This window comes from Propithecus coquereli, unplaced genomic scaffold (genome assembly GCF_000956105.1).
Source record: "Propithecus coquereli isolate 6110/MARCELLA unplaced genomic scaffold, Pcoq_1.0 Scaffold36, whole genome shotgun sequence".
NCBI lineage: Eukaryota > Metazoa > Chordata > Mammalia > Primates > Indriidae > Propithecus > Propithecus coquereli.
Window position 1 is genome coordinate 5,552,115 of NW_012149285.1, and position 18,765 is coordinate 5,570,879.

General features: G+C 44.5%; 1 protein-coding gene across 1 annotated transcript in view; it reads right to left on the reverse strand.

Moving 5' to 3' along the window:
• The window catches only part of GALNTL6 (polypeptide N-acetylgalactosaminyltransferase-like 6), a 215,371-nt gene that overhangs the window by 100,330 nt on the left and 96,276 nt on the right, over window positions 1-18,765 (reverse strand). Inside the window, exon 5 of the mRNA XM_012651657.1 lies at window positions 1,719-1,940. Coding sequence (XP_012507111.1) covers window positions 1,719-1,940 — 222 coding nt within the window. The remainder of the gene's footprint in view (window positions 1-1,718; window positions 1,941-18,765) is intronic.

An 18,765-nucleotide genomic window follows, 5' to 3' on the forward strand; every position in this document is an offset into this window, starting at 1 on the left:
CTCCATGGAAGCTTTGAGTCTGTTTCCAGACAAGGTGCTTCATAAATATATGTTATGGTTTAGTGAGGTAATGTGGGAAAATGTGACCAATTGATATTTGAAGTATACAGTAACCAGGTGGGAACGAAAATTTATGTTTCCACATAAGGTGGAGAAAAGATGGACGAGATTTCAACCCAGCAGCGACTCACACAATGATACTGTGGGGTCTTCAAGTGTATTTCTTAGTCGCTAGGGAGGACTGCACCTAAGTCACCACAGAAAGATGGCAAACAGAGCCTTAACCAAAAACCTTCAGGACGGAACTCACAGCTTTTTTGGGTAACAAATTCCTGTGCCTTCCAACACCTTAGGCTAAGAAAGTTCTTACTGATGTTTGCCTACTTCAAATTTCCACTGCTATAAATGAAGCCCATGGCAGATAGCTAAAACGAATATAAGCAGACTAATATTACTCATATTCCAGGGAAGTTTTGACAAAATGTTTGAGATTCAAACACGAAACCAAATTACTAACATGACTTGACCCAGGTAGACAACGTCAGGCCCGCACACACATGCAAAAAACACGGGGAGGCGAGTGTGTAGGGATGGCCTCGACTCTCTCCCCCATGCCTGGGTGTCCCTGGTCCAGGCAGAGAACGGCATCTTCATGGACCCTCTCAGCACAACAAGCAGCACACCTGTGACTCGCTAAACACGTTTTCTGCAGGGAGCTGGAACGGTTCACCCAGGAATGCTGCCGAGTCCCCTGGCCGCCCTACCACACCCTGGGGCAACTTTTAGCAGAGCTCCCGCAGCCAAGAACACTAACTAGACAACAGCATCTTTCCCCCACATTACAAAACCAAGGCCAGTGACCAAAAAGCTCCTCCAGAATGCATGACAGTCAACTCTCGGCTCCTGAAAGGCTGGAGAACTGGGAGAGCGCTGGCGTCCAGCCCGGCCTGCGTCCCCCCAGAGCTTCTGCTAAAAGCAGGTTAAAGTGCCAGGAGAAAGCCACCCCATCCGACACTATCCTTGCTTTAGCACACTCTTTTCTGCAGGGAAAAGGCGATAGTGACAGTACTGAATGGAACCGCACCCAATAGTCCTTTTTATGCCAAAAGATAGCTACTTTAGATCTGGGACCTGGAGCTATTCAGCTCTTTCCATTTTAGATCATGAAGCGAAATCAAATAGAAGCGTTCAGAGGTGGAGAGTTTGGTGCTTATTTAAAGAACTGCGTTGGCTGCACGTCTCACAGCTCTGCACGTTATGAAAACGGGTTTCTGCGTGAGTCTGCACAGCGCACCCCGGCTGCCAAGCCCATTATACAGATGGCGACAGGGCGGCGCCGGGACAGTGAGGGGGTTTTATCAGGTGGTTGTCAGGTCACCCTTTTTTACACAGTAGCACGACAGATAAATTTTCGTTCTCTGCAAGCTCCTTTGGTAATTTCACTAATCTCATAAATATTTTCCAGGTGTATTTAAAAAAAATGCATTTGGGGAGACTACCGCGGTTAAGGTTGTGGGTCGGGCTATGAACACAGAGGGCTGAACGTTCATCTCTAGCGACTCCTAGCAAGAGGCCGGACATTCATTCATCGGAGGCGACTTGAATTCACCTCGCCCGGCTGCAGGGGCAAGAGCGAGGGTGCTCGCAGGCCCTCCCGCCCCTGGGCTGCAGGGAGGCGCGCGCTCCCGGGCAGGGCTCCTGGCGCGGCCTTTGCTCACCTCGCCCCAGGCCGCAGGCGGGGGCTCCACGGGCGGGTAGTACTTGGGCACGTCCCAGGCCACCGCAGCCATGAACCACTTGAAGTCCTTGCACTTGAGCTGTCTGCGCAGCTCCTTCTGCGCGGAGATGTCCCCGGTGGAGAGGTGCCTGTACTCGGGCCGGCGCTGGTAGATGTACTCGGCGAATTCGTCCATCCAGGTCTCCGCCACCCGCTTCAGGTTCTGTGCGGCAGAAAAAAAAATGTCACGTATTGGCTTATGCGCTCAAAAGCTGGTTTTCTTTGCACCAGAAATTGAAAAAGGGAAACCTCAGGCCGCTCTGGTTGGCGGCTTATTCACCACGAGAGCTTTCCTAATGCCAGGGGTGCGGGATGACCAGCCTGCCGCCTGGCACACGGGTCTGCTTCTGGCAAGTTCAATTGCCAATTTGGTGATTAATTTATCAGAGCCAGTGAAGACTCAGCTCACGATTATCTCAACTTTCTCATCACTCCTGTTGTTCCATGATCATACATTTTTTATTTTTCACATGGAGCTAAAGGTGTTGAAACCGGAGGGAATGAAGTTCCCCAGATGCATCAAATTGCTCGAAGCATTTCCAGGAACAGGGGTCTTGGAAAGAATGAGGACAAACAAGCTGCTATTCTTTTCTCCCAGCTATATATAGAGAGAACCCGGCATTATGAAAGTCGAAACCTTGTGTTCTGGTACTTTACATGTGCAACCCGGGCACCAGTGAGAATTCAGTAGTTTACCGCGCGCTGAAGTTGGGCTAAGGGACGCACGGAGATGTTTCCCTGAGGTGAAGGGAGCGGAAGGTTGAACGCAGGGGATAAGCAGGCCCCTTAGGGGTAGGAGAGTGTGTGGATTCAGGGGAGAAGCTCAGAGCTTCTGTCAGTTTTGGGATTGAGCAAGTTACTTATCCACACTGGTCTCAGATTCCTCACCTGAAATGGCAACAGTAATAAATACCTGCATCTCGGGGCTGGCTGTAGGATTAAGTAAGGCAACACCTGCAAAGTGCTTAGAATACTACCTGGCACTCAGTAGGGTCCTATGAACAGTAGAGCTGTTATTAGCAGCAGAGCAAGTGCAGGATTAGAAATTGGAGAGGCTGGGCGTTGGGCTCGGCCACACATTAGCAGGACTTTTCTGCGGCCCTTAGGAAAGGTGTCAGCTGAGATGAGGTGCTTTCGGACGTGCCTTCAAGCTCTGTGGTGCTAAGTGGTAGAGAGAACAACTGCATTTGTCTAGAAGGTATCAGTTTTGATGCCTCCAGCTTGTAGCATGTTTTCATAGGCTGGTGTCCCACAGGCTCTGGTTCTTGTTTTCTGTTTAAGTTTTTTATTTTAAATGCTTGATTGGCATGAACATTGACCTACTCTGGTTTCTTATTTGCAGATAAAATGAGCACAACGGCCAGACATAAGAGACTAGTGGATTTGGACTCTCAGTCATTGATATCTTATTCCTAACGGAACTGTACATTTTTCTTGTTCTGTCCCCCCACCCCCACCTCCAGTGTCTCCTGTCTCTGCCCCTCACCCTCCATGGACACCTTGGTTACTTCCGGTCGATGGTGGGCACAGAGAAGGGCTCAGTTAGGAGAGAAAGATGCAGGAAAGAGACGGAGCCACAGGAACTGCTCTGATTACCTGTGTTCCTTCCTTTCTAAGGTGCCTGGCGCACAGATAGGAGGGCAGGGGGATGACACTGAGAGTGTGAGAATTGTTCCCTGAGGGATTATTATTTGCCACTCTCATGCTGCCCACCACCCCATCAGCGCTCCTCCCCTCCTCCACTCCTCAGACTCTAGTTTCCCTTGACAGATGGGCAGAGTCAACATTGTTTTGTGATATTCTAGCCCTTGCCACAGATTCCGAATGGCCTGGTTCATTTGGGGACAGGAAGGGAAACAGATGATGTCTTGCGGCTCCTGCTCTGGCTGGTACTGTATTCTACGTACACACACAAAATCTCAGTGTGGGTCTGCAATATCATCTTGCCATTTACATTGCATTTTGACAAACGTTCTATATTACATTGCATTTTGACAAACGTTCTATATGAAATGCATTTTATTTTCATTTGTCCTCAGAACTCTTTTTATAAGGATTGGCAAAAAGATTCAAAGATAGAATAGAAAAAATTAGTGGACAATATTAAAATGTTATTTATATTCAAATTTGCTTTTAGGCTGTCATTCCAACCTTTTTTTTCTAAACTGCAATTATTAAATAAAGTGGAAATATTTAATTGTCACCAATTTATGTCTCTCTGATAAGTGAAAATGAATAAAGTCAGGGGAATAGCAAAAAGTAGAAGCCAAGAGGCAAATTACCCAGGGATAATGAGAAAGTGACTTTCTTAAGAGGAAATGTGTCTTAAAAATTCTGGGTGCTTGCCAGAAAGATTTTTCACTAAGGACTCTATTTTGACTTGGATAAATAAGCACTTTTAGACTGCAAGTGTCATGAAATTAGGGATAGATCCATTTTTTTCCTTAAAAGGTCCAGTGTCTTCTGTGGTTCCCAAAACGTGTATGTGCTCATCTGGGCATGCTAATTATTGAAATAATAAAAGACCATATTATGAAATGAATGTGAACAAATTCATAGTGTGCGTTTGCACCTGTTGATAAAGGCACTGAAATAGGAACTGTTTAAAAAAGTGCTGTTGTTAAGGGGTAGATTTTTGTTGCTTTGGATTTTTGAAACAGCAAAGGGAATTACTACAAACTCAAAGAGAACTGACTAATTCAGGTGCATTCAACTGGAAATGGCTCAAAGGGTCGTGATTAACGTTAACCAGAATAAGCAACATCAATAAGTAAAAGGGCAGGAGTCAGCACGTTGGTAAATTGTCACCAACCTTAGGGCAGCTCTAGTATAGTTAACCAGGGGACTGGCAGTTATCTCTGCATTATCATGTTCCTTTCGAGTTGAAAGACACCAATTTGCAGGTTAGGTGGGCTGAATTCTCAAGCGCTCCAAAGGAAGCAGCAGGATCATGGACATATTCCAGGGATAATGTCAAATCATCGATTCGTTTTTTGTAGTTTCCCAGGAGACAGTAAAAGAGAAACAGCCTAATAATTGCAAAGACTGCAATAGCCAGTTTCCCTCTAGCTATGAGTGTTCCATAAACATTTAAATATAAATAAAACATCCTGACCATTCTCTAATGTCCCCGATGACTCATTAGACATCTTCGATTATAGATGCTCTGTTCTGTGAATGGAATTTCCTATCAGGAGGAAACTTTCTAAAGTACAAATTATTATAGTCAAGAAATAGCCCTCACTCCTAAACCATCTGCATGGCTGGCCAAATAAAATCATTCTGAGGTCATTATTCTGGAAATAACAAACACTGTGCTAATTTGTCACTGGCATTCTGAATCAGTATGTAGTTTTTGGGAAAACAATGGACCCACAGCTGAGAAATATTGCAAGCGGTTACAAGAAGAGTTTGGTTGTCTTTTATAGATTGTGGAATAAATTGATGCACTCCAGGAAATAGTGTAATCATATCCTCATTTGAGTTCATTGGCGGTATTTATGTAGGAACACATATACGCACACTCAAGAACCTGGAGGTAATGGGGTAGAGCACAGTGACATTTCTCACTTAAGCATTCACAGCTGCATAAACATGTGCAGAATCATGAAAGAGAAGCATCCCAATAACATCTCTTCCAGAGAGGGTAAAAGAAAAATAATTGGTCCGAGTTGTCTCATCTCTCTCTGAGATTGAATGAACGTTGGTGTGGGTGCCATAACATCCAAAAAAAATAGTTATCAAGAAGAAAGGAAGAGTCAAGCATGAACACCGGGAGATCTACACACGTAATCATTTCCTCCCCAACAATCAGAAGAGACATCTCTAGAGACTGTCTTGTATATACAGAGGCAGATGTTAGCTGGGATTCCTGTTTTTTGAGATCTAAATGAAAGTGCTTTAACCTCAGCTCGCATGTCCGCGTCCTCCTCATGAGTCCTGTGGGTTCCCAGGGTGCGCTCACACATTCAGCCTCCCTTTCGACTCCTGTCGGGGACCTTTCTCTCCTGGTGCCCTGGGCTCGCTCTCTGCCCTCCGTGCTGCGGAGACTGGTGCGGGTGCCTGGGTACTTTTCCTCGTCTCTCAAACACTTCGGGTAGCTCAGCTGGGCGCAGACTTTCACCGAGTGTTTTCGGGCAGTGGCAAAGACTTAGATGACAAAACGGCACAGGTGGTTACGCAAAGATGGAGGATCTGACCACTCGGGTTCTTCCAAATCCTTTGGCTGATAAAGGGAATTTCTCCCTGGCCAAGATTCCCTCCTTGCGTCTTTTGGCCCTCTGCCACGGTGCCGCCCGCAGAATTCCTCTTGTGCCTCCTCTGCAGGCTGCCCTGGAGTATCAGTTTCTTCCCCTTTCGTGCCAAGCAACGCAGCTTTCTCACTGTGTCTGCTCATCTTGGCCAAACTCTGAGGACTGCCTTTCTCTCCATAATCAAAATGTCCCTTCCAGGCATTTTGCTAAACAAGATAATTCCCCTAAAAGAGGTTAAACAGTTGGCCCTTGAATTACATCCCACCCCAATGTTGTTCCATAAGGGTGTTGAGGACACTCCACAGCAGGTCCCTAACGGCTCTGTGGAATTTCATTCTCCCACGTAAAATCTTTGCTTCCATAAACTCCTCCGTTCATTGCCTCTAAGAAACGCAGCTTCTGCCTGCCTTGGGCCATGCGGCTCTCCTGCCTCAGCGCCTTCCCCAATTTTCCGATCCCACCCACTCCTTGAAACTCTTCTTGTTCCTCCTAACCAGAGTTGCCTAAGCTGTGTGGCACACAGTGAAGCATGAATTTCAGATCAACAACAAATAATTTGTTAATATTAAAATTAATATTTCAATTATTTAATTTTAATTAAGTTTAATATTTAATTAAAATGAAATATTTTTAATATTTGTATTAGTAATATTTATTATATGGGACATACTTATATTAAAAAGTTTTTGTTGTTGACCTGCAATTCTAATTTAGCTGGGCATCCTGTCTTTTTACTTGCCGAACCTGACAACCCGACTCCCGATAAACATAATTTGGGTATAATCTGGGCTCCGTGAATGTTTTTTAATCCACCAAGTGGCTGTATGCGCAGAATCTGGCCTATCTTGATGCTATTGCCAATACATAGCAAATGTTTTGCTTCTGTGGAAATTATTCTAGCGACGTTTCACGCAGTTCTCTGCAGAGAAGCCCGCACTAACACACAGCTGATGCAATACAAACACACATCCTGCTGCTCTTTGGTTTCTCACAGGGGGCCCTGCTGGCCTCTGTCTGTGCAGCAAGCAGGGGCGGCCACAGAATGTGGGGAAACGCAGAGCTAACTGGGGCTGCAATGGACTGTCGAGGGCTTCACGCTGACCTCAGTCTGGAGGGTGGCAGGTGAGGGCTTCCTGTCTGCACGGCTGGGCTGGGTGCAGCCAGGCCCCAAGTTCAATGTGGACAAGGGAGTGGGGAGAGAGAATCCAGGTCCATTCAAGGTGGCTCCAAGACGTTTTCGTCTGTTGGTATGTACCCAGCGTGGAAGCCATGCAGCGATTTGAGAACGACAGCTACTAGAGCTGAGGAATATATTTATTTTTTGGTTTAGAAAGCAAACGAAGGATTTCCCTGTTTTTAAAAGCTGCAGACTTTCCTACTTCTTGAATGATAAATGAAATAAAAACTGTTATTTTGAGCACACCTGCTACGTACCAGACACTGATAACCTTCTCTATTTTTATGTCATCCTTCTGTGGTTCTTTGTGTATCTCATGTTCCCCTTTTCAACCCAAACGGAAATTAATTTCTCCTTTCTCTGTGTTGCCCAAATATTTATTAACACACTTAACACATTCAGCCTTATAATAGAGGCCTTAAGAATTCAAGTCTTGTTTTCTTTGCACTATCTGACATTAAATCTTCCTTAATTCTAATAGCCATTAGGTCTTTAAATTGATATTTTACCAGGAACATTAAATCACATTTCTAGCTCAGCTCATAAGAACAAATTTCCAGCTCTGACTGATCATCTTCATTGCACGGCATGAGGAAAATAGACAGTTCCATTTTTCCTGCTAGTTCATGAAACTGCATAAATCTGTCCACTAATTATTTTTTTTTGCCAAATACATTTTAGATCCTACTGTTCGATTATCCTAAAAATACAATCCCCGTTCGGTTTCTCTGTAGTTTTTGGGAGTTGATTGTTTCTCTGGCCGTGAGGCTGACCCGTGCGTGCCTTTGTATTATTTGGGCCGTCTCACCTCGCTAGCGGTAGCGTGCGTCCAATCCTTCGTGCAGGGTGGGATTATTATGTAACCACGCGATCCCGATCCGCAAGCTGTGCTTCTGTCAACATTAAGCTGTTATATTTTGGCGGGTTGAGTAATAGATTTCTCTTTCTTCAGCTATATATATATATATATTTTTTTTTTTTTTGGTGTTTTTGCCCCAGAAACTGGTGATAACTAGCAAAGCCAATCTCATACAGAAACAGTTTCTTATTTGTCACAGTCACTCCTACAGCAAGAAATCATATCTCTAGCCCATGATTTAAAAAATTCAGCTTTGATTCGAATGCATTTCTTGTCTCCTCTTTGATGCTTAAGAGTGGCGCAGCAGTCCCGCCCCAAGTCTTTTTATCATTGATAATATGATAATGTCATCATGGGCACAGCTCAAAAGAGAAGCTCTCTAAGAGAGCCCCGACCTCTCCGCAATTATTCAGCAGAGCTCTACTTTCCTCTGATCCGAAGTCCTCTTTGAAGTCAGTGGGAAACCTTCAGTAGGAGGAGAGGAGGCTAATCCAGTCCCGCAGAGGGAGCTTCTCTGACAGGCAATTTCCTCTTCCTTCTTCCCCAAGGCTGTGAGCTGTTTGCAGGCGGTTATCTGCTTTTGGCTGTCTTGAACAAGGGTTAGCTTTTGCTTTGATTTCATATCACTGTTGCATTTTTGTCCAAATATTTTGGATATTTATGGTAGTGCTTATGATAGCATTTAGTGTAGCCTTTAGATAAAGGACAAACACACAAAAACAACTCCCCAAAAGATTGAATTTATTTGAAAAAATGCTTGTAGGCCTGATTTTAAAATCAGCTTTTTTGAGGAATAATTTATGTACAAGAAGGTGCTCATATTTAAAGGATACAACTTGGTACGTAGTAACATATGCATATTTCAGTGAAACTGTCACCACAATCAAGATAACGAACGTGTCCATGACCTGCAAAGGTTTCTTCACGCCTCTTTGAAATCCCTCTCCCCAACTCCTTTCCGTGGCACTGCTACCCTCCCCAAGAAATCACTGGCCTACTTTTCATCACTCTAGTTTAACTTGTATTTTTTAGACTTTTGTATAAGTAGAATCATACAGTACGTGTTCTTTTCGTCTGGTTCTTTTTGTCTGGTTCCTCTGGAGATAGCACCACGAGCCAGAGGCTGATGCTCTCGGGAGCGGTGGTGGTGTGGCTGCTCCTACAGCTTCAGAGGCAGGCCACAGAGGCCAGTGGAAGCAGAAGCAAAAGCAGCAGGTCAGGGTGGTGCAGCATAAGCATTGTGAGGTTCCTCCATGTAGTTGCGTGTATTCATTTTGATTGTGTTCCATCATAAGAAGAAACCATGATTTGTTTATCCATTTACTTACGGATGGACACATGGGTTGTGTCTAGTTTTGGGCTTTTATAAATAAAGCTGTATGAACAATCTTATAAAGTCTTTGCATGAACATTTGCTTTCATTCCTCTTGGACAAATTTTTTTTTTGAGACAGAGTCTCACTGTGTTGCCCGGGCTAGAGTGCCGTGGCGTCAGCCTAGCTCACAGCAACCTCAAACTCCTGGGCTCAAGCGATCCTCCTGCCTCAGCCTCCCGAGTAGCTGGGACTACAGGCATGCGCCACCATGCCTGGCTAATTTTTTTTTTTTCTATGTATTTTTAGTTGTCTGATTAATTTCTTTCTATTTTTAGTAGAGATGGGGTCTCGCTCTTGCTCAGGCTGGTTTCGAACTCCTGAGCTCAAATAATCCACCCGCCTCGGCCTCCCAGAGTGCTAGGATTACAGGCGTGAGCCACTGTGCCTGGCCTGGACAAATGTTTTGAAGTGGAATGGCTAGGTCACGTCCAAGTTTTAAACTACTGAACCATTTTGCAAAGTGGTTGTACTGTTTTGCATTCCTATCAGTGCTGTGTGAGATTTCCGGTTACTCCAACACTTGATATGGTCAGTCTTTTTAATTTTGGCCATTATAAAATCATGTAGTGGCATCTCATTGTAGTTTTAACCTATATTTCCCTAATGACTAATGACATTAATAATCTTTTCATGTACTTACTTATCATCTGTGTATCTTCTTTGGTGAAGTGTCTGTTCAAATCTTTTGCCCTTTAAGAAATTGTACTGTTTTTCTTATTATTAAAATTTGAGAATTCTTCATATATTATGGATATAAGCCCTTTGCCAGATCGGCAATTTGCAAGTATTTTCTCTTAGTCTTTGTCTTTTTATTCTCTTAACAGTACCTTCGAAGATTGGAGGTCTTCATTTCCATGAAGTTCAATTTATTAATTTTTTCTTCTAAGGATAGTGCCTATGGTGTCATATCTAAGACATTTTTCCTAACCTCACAAAATTTTTCTTCTTTGTTTTTGTTTTCTATAAATGTTATAATTTTATTGACATTTAAGGTCTGTGATCCATTGAGTTAATTTTCATATAAGGTTCATGATATAGATTGAAGTTTATTTACTTTTTTGGTATAGCTATCCAATTGTTCTAGTAATATTTGTTGATAAAAGTTATCTTTCCTCTACTGAGTCATCTCTACACCTTTGCTGCAAATCAATTGACCAAATGCAAGAATCCACTCTCGGCTCTCTACTCTCTTGCAGAAATGGATTCTTGCATGTATCTACTAGGTTGTTTGTTGTTGCTGAGTTGTAAGAGCTCCTTATATATTCTGGATATTAACCTTTTGTCAGATATAGGATTTGCAATTTTTTTCTCCCATTCTGTGAGCCTCCTTTTCATCCTGTTGATAGTGCCCTTTGATGCACAAGCTTGCCTAAGTTTTAAGCCTCAAATGTGCCACTTGCGGTAATCATGTCCCTTGAGATGAAATTAGGCTGAATGTTGCTGATGAAGGATTTGTTAAGCAGAAGCAATTGTGTGAATTATCTATTGATTGAGGACTGAACTCTGATCTTTGCTTTGCCCTCCCCTCAACAAAGGAAAAATTTTCCTTTCTAAGGGGCCCTGGTGAGTCATGCCTACAGATGATAAAATCTCAGTAAATAGGTTTTCTGATGTTGTTTACTTTCCAACCTGATTCCGGTATAGCATCACGTGAAAGATAGAAGACCCTTAAATATTCCTTTCAGTGGGTTCCTGGTTTTTTGGACAAGACCTGGTTTGGCCGAGGAAGCAGTAATCTTAAGCCTTCAGAGTGGCTGGAAGACCTTTGTCCAAGGTGGCTGAGCTCCACGTCTGTCAAACTGGTACTTGCCCTGAGTCGCGGGGCTCAGTTTTCTCCTGTGTGGACCTACAGGGCTGCATGAGTGTCCTCGTGACTTGGTGGCTGGCCTGTTCCCAAGCAGCCGTCCAAGAAGACTACATGGCAGCTGGAGCCTTTTATGCCCCAGCCTTGGATGTAAAGAATAGGATAATAGGACCAAAGTAAAAGTTTGGTTCCTGAATTTTATTCATCCTTTAAGACTATCTTTGAGTTATTTTTTGCAGGGGTTGGGGCTGGGATTGGGGATCAGAATCTGATGGGATTATTTTGAAACTCTGGGATGGTGGAGATAGCCTGAGGCCGTCGGAGCTGTTGAAGAGACGTAGAAACAGAGGTCTCTTATGTCCAAGGGAGCCTATGGCCCACAGCCAGGAGATGGCCATCCTGTCTGAGTTTACCCAGGAACCCAGCGGTTCTGGCACTTAGAGGACTGACATGTTGATTTCTCCAGAGTTGCACCACGAGCCAGAGGCTGATGCTGCTGGGAACAGTGGTGGTGGCATGGCTGCTCCTACAGCTTCACGGGCAGGAGACAGAGGCCAGTGGAAGCAGAAGAAAAAGCTGCAGGTGGGGGGTGCAAAGGGTACACTTCTGCCAATGGGCACACGCACCCATGCCATGCAGCCTTTGGGGTGTCTGGAGGCACTTGGGGGACAATCTTTCTGGCATTGGTGTCTCATCTTATGCCTATCACAACTTGGGCATAAAAAGAAGTATGACCTTATTTTTAGGTGATTATTATTAATCCATTTGCTGTTTTTTATAAATCACAATAAGCATTGTGTAGCCATCACCCACAGAGACTATCAAGAGTTTTGGGCCCTCACAGGAACATCCGCAGCAAGTTGTGTTCAGACCACATGCTGCCATGACATTTATTCCAGCAGACCCTGTTTGATTCTCCACATTTTCAAAACAGGCAGAAAAAGAAAATTTGCTGTTTCCAATTGCTCATTGCAGGTCCTTAGATTGAAAGTTATGTCTGTTCAAATTTAAGTAATCTGTGAAATTTTATTTCTATGAACTGTTTTCAGAATTAGAACACCAAAAGCATCCAGACACCACAAAGCTATCATTTGGTTTTTGACCATTTTTTGGTTTACAAAATACCAAGTGGAACGACTTTCTCCATCTCAGCTGGCACGAAAAAGCAGACACACTGGGGCTGGGATTGCAGTTGGAAATGGAATTCTTGCCATGAACTAATAAACTATTAGAAACACGGGTGATTGGGATGGAAATGAAATAGCGGAGTCAAGCACAGCGTCATTGTGTGTTCGCACATCTCGTGGTAAGAAGCTAATTCCACGAAACGAGTCCCTCCTCTCCAGGTGCTCTTGTGGCTTCCTCATCAGACCAGGGGCCTGGAAGCCAAGTTGTAAAATGGCCAGCCCTGCTCCCCCTTGCAAGAGTTGCATTTGTGGTTATGGCATACTAAAATATTTTAATTTGCTTAAATTTCAGCAATGTCATTTTGTAGCAGCAGGGACCTATATTGCCTGAGCCAGCGTTCTCCTTTCTGAGGCTCTGGTGGAGTTGCAAATACAGGGAACTGTTCGGTTCCAATGGGGATAATGCTGAAAATGCAATTATAATTCCCCCTAACCCACAAATAGGGCTCACCGTGTAGCTTGTTTCTCAAGTCCTTTGCAAAAAGAAAACTACAGAAATGCTAAATAACGGCATAAAGTGCCAAGGTGCTCTCGGTAAGAGAAAGAGAAACCAAAAACGGACTGGGAAATGTACCATAGGAAATAAAAGATAAATCCCATTTTAATTTCATTAAGGATGACAAAGTAAAAGTAAAGATTAATCAGGACAGCCAATTATCATGTAAATACTTAGGACCACCATTTAAATATTATATTTACTCTATAAAATATTCCAATAGGTGTAAACAAAAAATAATGTAAAATGTTGGTCCTCATAGGATAGCCAAGAAATGCTGGATATTGTCCCCATAGCTTGGGGACTACCTGACTCCATTACAAGCTCTGTTTTGCACATTAGAAAGCATCAGATAATTGATTCACAAGTCAGAGCTGAGCTGAAACTCGGGAACACACCAAGGAATATTTGAAACAACTGAATTGAGCAAAATGTCTTAATTTGGGGAAGCACATAGCATCTGTGGGAGCTTTTGAGGAAAAATATATGTAAAGCAAATAAATAGGAAGAAACCAGACTAAAAGATAGTTCTGTGGGAAGTTGCTAAGTTTTAAAATAATGCTGTCTTCACCTCACATATTCTTTTCATGAAACTTCCAAATGGCAGGAGGCTGCACCTGTCAGCAATTTGCTACACAACTTTCTTTCTCAGTGTCTGTGTTTGGTATGAAAATTCTATGCTTTAACTCCATATTGTTCAGAAATTTTAAAGACAATGTGTGATTCTATTGTTTATTAAACAAAACATATGGGTACCTAAAAAAATCCTGACACCACTGTGTTAGGAATTAAGGGAGGAGATAAGGCCAAGCCGTGGAGAGTGGATTTGGGTCTCACATTTTTCCCGTTTCCACTCACAGGTCCTTGGCAGGGAGAAGGGTTTCACTTGGCCTTATCTTCCTCGTGTGCAACACAGGCAGGAAATGCCTGGTGTTGTAAAATGAGACGTGGTTAACGTGTGAGTGTGAGTGCCCTGTCAGCATAGCCCACCAGCAACTCGTCTGGGTGTAGGGAGTGTCCTGAGGTGAGGTGACTTTTCATTACTTTCGAAGTGGTGGCTTCATCTAATTGGCAAGGCCCCACGCTATCGGTTCAGGATACGTATCGTGCTGTATGAGTTGCTGCCTGGCACACAGTAGGCACCTATTAAATATTTAGTGATAGAATTTCTCCAGCCTGAGCCTTCTTGGAGGCTAGAGAGGGCATTTATCTTCACAGCATGCAATAAACGCATCATAGCTCAATGACTTACTGAATCATTATTGTCACATAATAAATTTATGATTGATTTTTAGGGAGAATATCATGGAGAATAATGAAATATTATTTCAGGGAGATGCCTGAATTTCTCAAGGAAAAGGTCCCATCTAAACAAAAGGTGTTATATTTTAAACTGTGGCCAAAAGGAGAGAGAAGCAAACACATGATTGCCACGTGTGAATCATCTTTAGTTCCTGCCACAAGGATTGTTGCCCTTTTGTGTTATATATATATATGTATGTATATTATTTATTTTCGAGACAGAGTCTCGCTCTGTCACCCCAGGCTAGAGTGCAGTGGCGTCATCATAGTCGCAGCAGCCTCACACTCCTGGGCTCCAGCGATCCTCCTGCCTCAGCCTCCTGAGCAGCTGGGACTACAGGCCTGTGGCACCGTGGCTGGCTAATTTTTTCTATTTTTAGTAGAGACAGGTCTCGCTCTTGCTCAGGCTGTTCTCGAACTCCTGACCTCAAGCAACCCTCCCAGAGTGCTGGGTTTACAGGTGCGAGCCACCGCGCCCGGCCTGCCCTTTGTTATATTATAAGGAAGAATTAGAGGTAGTTATTGTTTTCCGAGGAATTGCCTCTGCACAAAAGTCCGAGCCATTTATGCGGGCTGAGTCTTTGGGGAAGAATCCATCATGTCCTGCTTTTGGGGAGGAAGGCTGTGTTAGGCCACCACGTCCCTGAACTCATTGATAGTTTCAAATAAAGCCCCTGGACCCTCTAGTTTTAAGAGCAGTAGGAAGAAGTGCTGACTGCTGTGGCTGTCGGAGGCTGTCATGCTACAGCTCCTGTTGCTGGACGGCTTTATGAGAGTAACTGATTTACAGTCATCAGGGGAGGAAGGTCAATTTATGAGACTGTGGATTTCCCATTCATCACCATACTTTATAGCCTTGTTGGTGATTTTATTTTCCGATCTCAAACTAGTCGTTTTGGGCTTGTTAATGCTTTTCCTCGACTGATATATTTTTCTGACATAAACAAGGGTGAGCTGTATATGTCAGACGTCGCGCTCTTCCATTTCTGCTATATCAGAATGGGACAGCCGAGACCACGGTCCGCGATGAAGCAGCATTCATGCATCGACTTGGGGAGCATCTGGCTTCTGCATCAAAGCATTTCTCCTCCTCCTCCTCTCTACACATCTCTCCACCCCCATCAATTTGGAGAGTCTGAGATGATCAATGGAGTCAGCAGAGCTGGATGTCACCAGGGGGATGGCCCCGGAAGAAAGGCATCGCGGGAAGTATATTAAGAAGTTGTTTCACAGTTGACAGAGGCAACACAACCAGACCTGAGACTTAGCCCTTGTGCCCACGAAATACAATAACCAGAGGGAATCTTCAAAGGTCATTACACTCGGCTAAGAAACCTAAGTGAATATATAAAGTCAAGAACATTTGTAACTTATATGAAGATTAGTGTAGCCTACAGGATCATTAAGCATAATCTGTTAATATCACTGTGTATGTAAAATAATGCTATATGCTCTTCAGCGGTCCCCAGCCTTTTTGGTACCAGGCACTGGTTTCGTGAAAGACAGTTTTCCATGGACAGGGGTGTTGGTTTGGGGATGATTCAAGCGCATTACATTTATTGTGCAGTCAAATCTCTCTGCTAATGATAATCTGTGTTTGCAGCTGCTCACCACCTCAGCTCCACCTCGGATCATCAGGCATCAGACTCTCATAAGGAACACAACCTAGATCCCTCGCATGGCAGTTTACAGTAGGGTCTGCGCTCCTGGGAGATTCTAATGCAGTGGCTGATCCGACAGGAGACACAACTTATGCGGTGATGTGAGTGATGGGGAGCGGCTGTAAACACAGATGAAGCTTTACTGGAAGAAGCTACAGATGAAGCTGCCGCTCACCTCCTGCTGCGTGGCCTGGTTCCTAACAGGCCACAGACCAGTACAGTGTGGTTGGGGACTGCGGCTCTATATGACATATACTTCCTTTTCAGTTAAATCCTAATCCCAGTAATGACACGATAATCTATACAATAATAGTTTATACACAAGTGAGCTACATGAGATGTATCTCATTACATACGAGTTTGGTTATTTTCATTGAACCCTCTTGTCACCCTCAGGACGTGCTGGCCCTCCTATACGCAGACTGCTGGACTGCGTGTGCGCTACCTCAGTGCCACAGTCGGCCATTAGTTAAGAGAAGTTGAGATTTGTGCTTGGCTTGTTCATCACCTGAACTTCCAGGGCCTCTCGCAGGGACTGGCACAATAAGTATTTTTTTTTTTTTCCAGAAATGAAAATTTATTGCTAAAGAAAATCTGGCAAAAATTTTTGTGGGCTCTCAGAATTCTGGGTGGAAAGTCTGCGTGTCTCCCCAGATCCGGTTCTGGCTGAGCCCACGTAAAGGCTGTTGCTTAGAATTCACCTTCTCTAAAACCAGTGTCAGCTTCCCCATTCCTCTCGCTCACTCCCTGCTTTTGGACTGACACCACTTTCCCTCCGACACCAAGACAGAAACCTCCTGACATGTGAGCTCTGCCTCCTCGCACAGGGTACAACTCAATAAAAATCTGTTATGAAATCCTCTTTACAAATGCTTCTTGCATTCGAAACGTTACTTCCTTTAGTCTTTTTCCCCTATCATACTTACTTACTGGCTGGCTTTTCCATTTTACCTCTTCCATTGTTACCCAGCACTTCCTATTCCCAACCCCACAGTCTAGAACAAGGTCCAGCCGTGGCCCTCAGCCCAGGGGCCCCAGCGCCGCCTCGGGCACAGGCGGGTCTGGCTCCACAGGCGCCCGCACCCCTGCGGCTCTCTGTGCTGGTGCGTCCCTGCTTGGCCTTTGCTCACGCTGGTGCCAGCTGCTCCTGTTTGTCCCAAGCCTTCTAGAAGGGGCAGTGTGGTCAGGAGTGTGGACCTCGGGCAGACAGACCTCGTTCATAATCCCACCTCTACCCACTCGTCGTTTAACCCGTAGCTGCATCACTGTGAGTTAATATTTCAAGAACTGGGGAATAGTCTGCACAATTTGACTTTTATGGGATTTGACTTCTTTGGTTTCAGCTCTTATCTTGGAAGTTGGAAAAATCTAAATTCTCCCATGCTCTTGAATAGTTGGTATAAAACACAAGATGAAATTTTAGAATAAAAAATTATTGGTTGTATGAGAGGTGAAATGCAGGACTCTACAGTCTCCTGATTCGCATTCTCTGGTGTCCCCTGGAGACTTGGGGTAAGGGTTGCTTCTAACCTTGTCTCCGACGGGCACTCGGCGCGCTGTGCGAGCTGCCGGGACTGCCACTCGCAGTCTGCAGGCTGCCCTCTGCGGCCCGGTGTCCTCCTGGGGAAGCGCACGTGGGCCAAGGTGCTCCCATGCGGACGACTGTGTGCTGCGACCGGCTGGCACGTTCGGTCATGGGCGACTGCTCTGCACCTCTGGCAGGTCCCTGCTATTAGAGCCACCTGTCTCAGGTCCAGTGGCTTTGACGGTCCCCAAACACACGGGCATTCATAGAAGAGTCTGTGAATTTCCCCCAAAGGGCCAGTAATTTCTGCTCCGTTGGCCTAGTACTTGGCTCTGAACAAAGGATCTTCTTTGAGACCTCGCACTCATTTGCCACTCGGCCACCCCGGCTGTGCAAAGCACCACTCAGTGGACCTTCACTGAGGAGCTGCCCACTCGTCCGTGACCGAGGACAGTCAGTGCTGTCCGAGGAAGGGATAATTGTCACCACGGCCCTGGTGTCTTTCGGGTCTCCCTACAGCTCTAGAGATGAGCATCCCGCCGCTCAGGGCCTTGCTGCGTCCCAGAGTACTGACATTAGGCCCCCAATCAACTCAGTAAAAATATCCGGGTTTATCAGTGACAAGTGAACACTCCGAGTCCCAGATGAAGCTGGATCGTAAGTCACTGTGTCCCAGAGCTTTGCCTTTTATGGGAAATGATACAGTAATGCTAATTTTTGCTTTTGCCAAATAAGGGCATTAACAAAAATTTATTATCATGTCTCTTGTCATACGAAAAGAAAAAAAGCCTGTAATTGCTATGTAAAGAGATGTTATTAAATTGAACAGATTTAGCCTTGTGATTGTTATTTTTCTCAGTTTACTGAGGCTGGGTGAAGACGTGGACAGAAATTGGCTCTGGTCACTGGTCCTGGGTTTGGGAATCACTGTTGTATGAAACTTGTGATTTAATTTAGGTGTCCTTGTGGGTCCTCTTTCAAGTAGTTTAATTTGAGAGAACTGACGAAGGTCACAGCTGTGATGCCAACTCCCCTTCTTCTTCTTTTTGATGCATTTGAACAATTACTCATTGTGTTGTATTGTCCTCTAATGGTTTCAGATGTGGCTGTCTTGTCTCTTCCAACCAGATTGAAATGCTAGGTAAATATATATTATAGAAGGTACTGAATAACTAATGATTTGAATTTGTTTCTATAACAAACACTGGTATGCTGTTTAGTGCACTGCAGGCTGTTCACGCACACACGTGTGTGTGTATTTTGGAAGTTTGTTGGACTCATCAATTTACATAGGTGTGTAAATGAAAGGTGCACACTTTTGAAGAAGTAGACAAGTTTTGCAGAGTAAG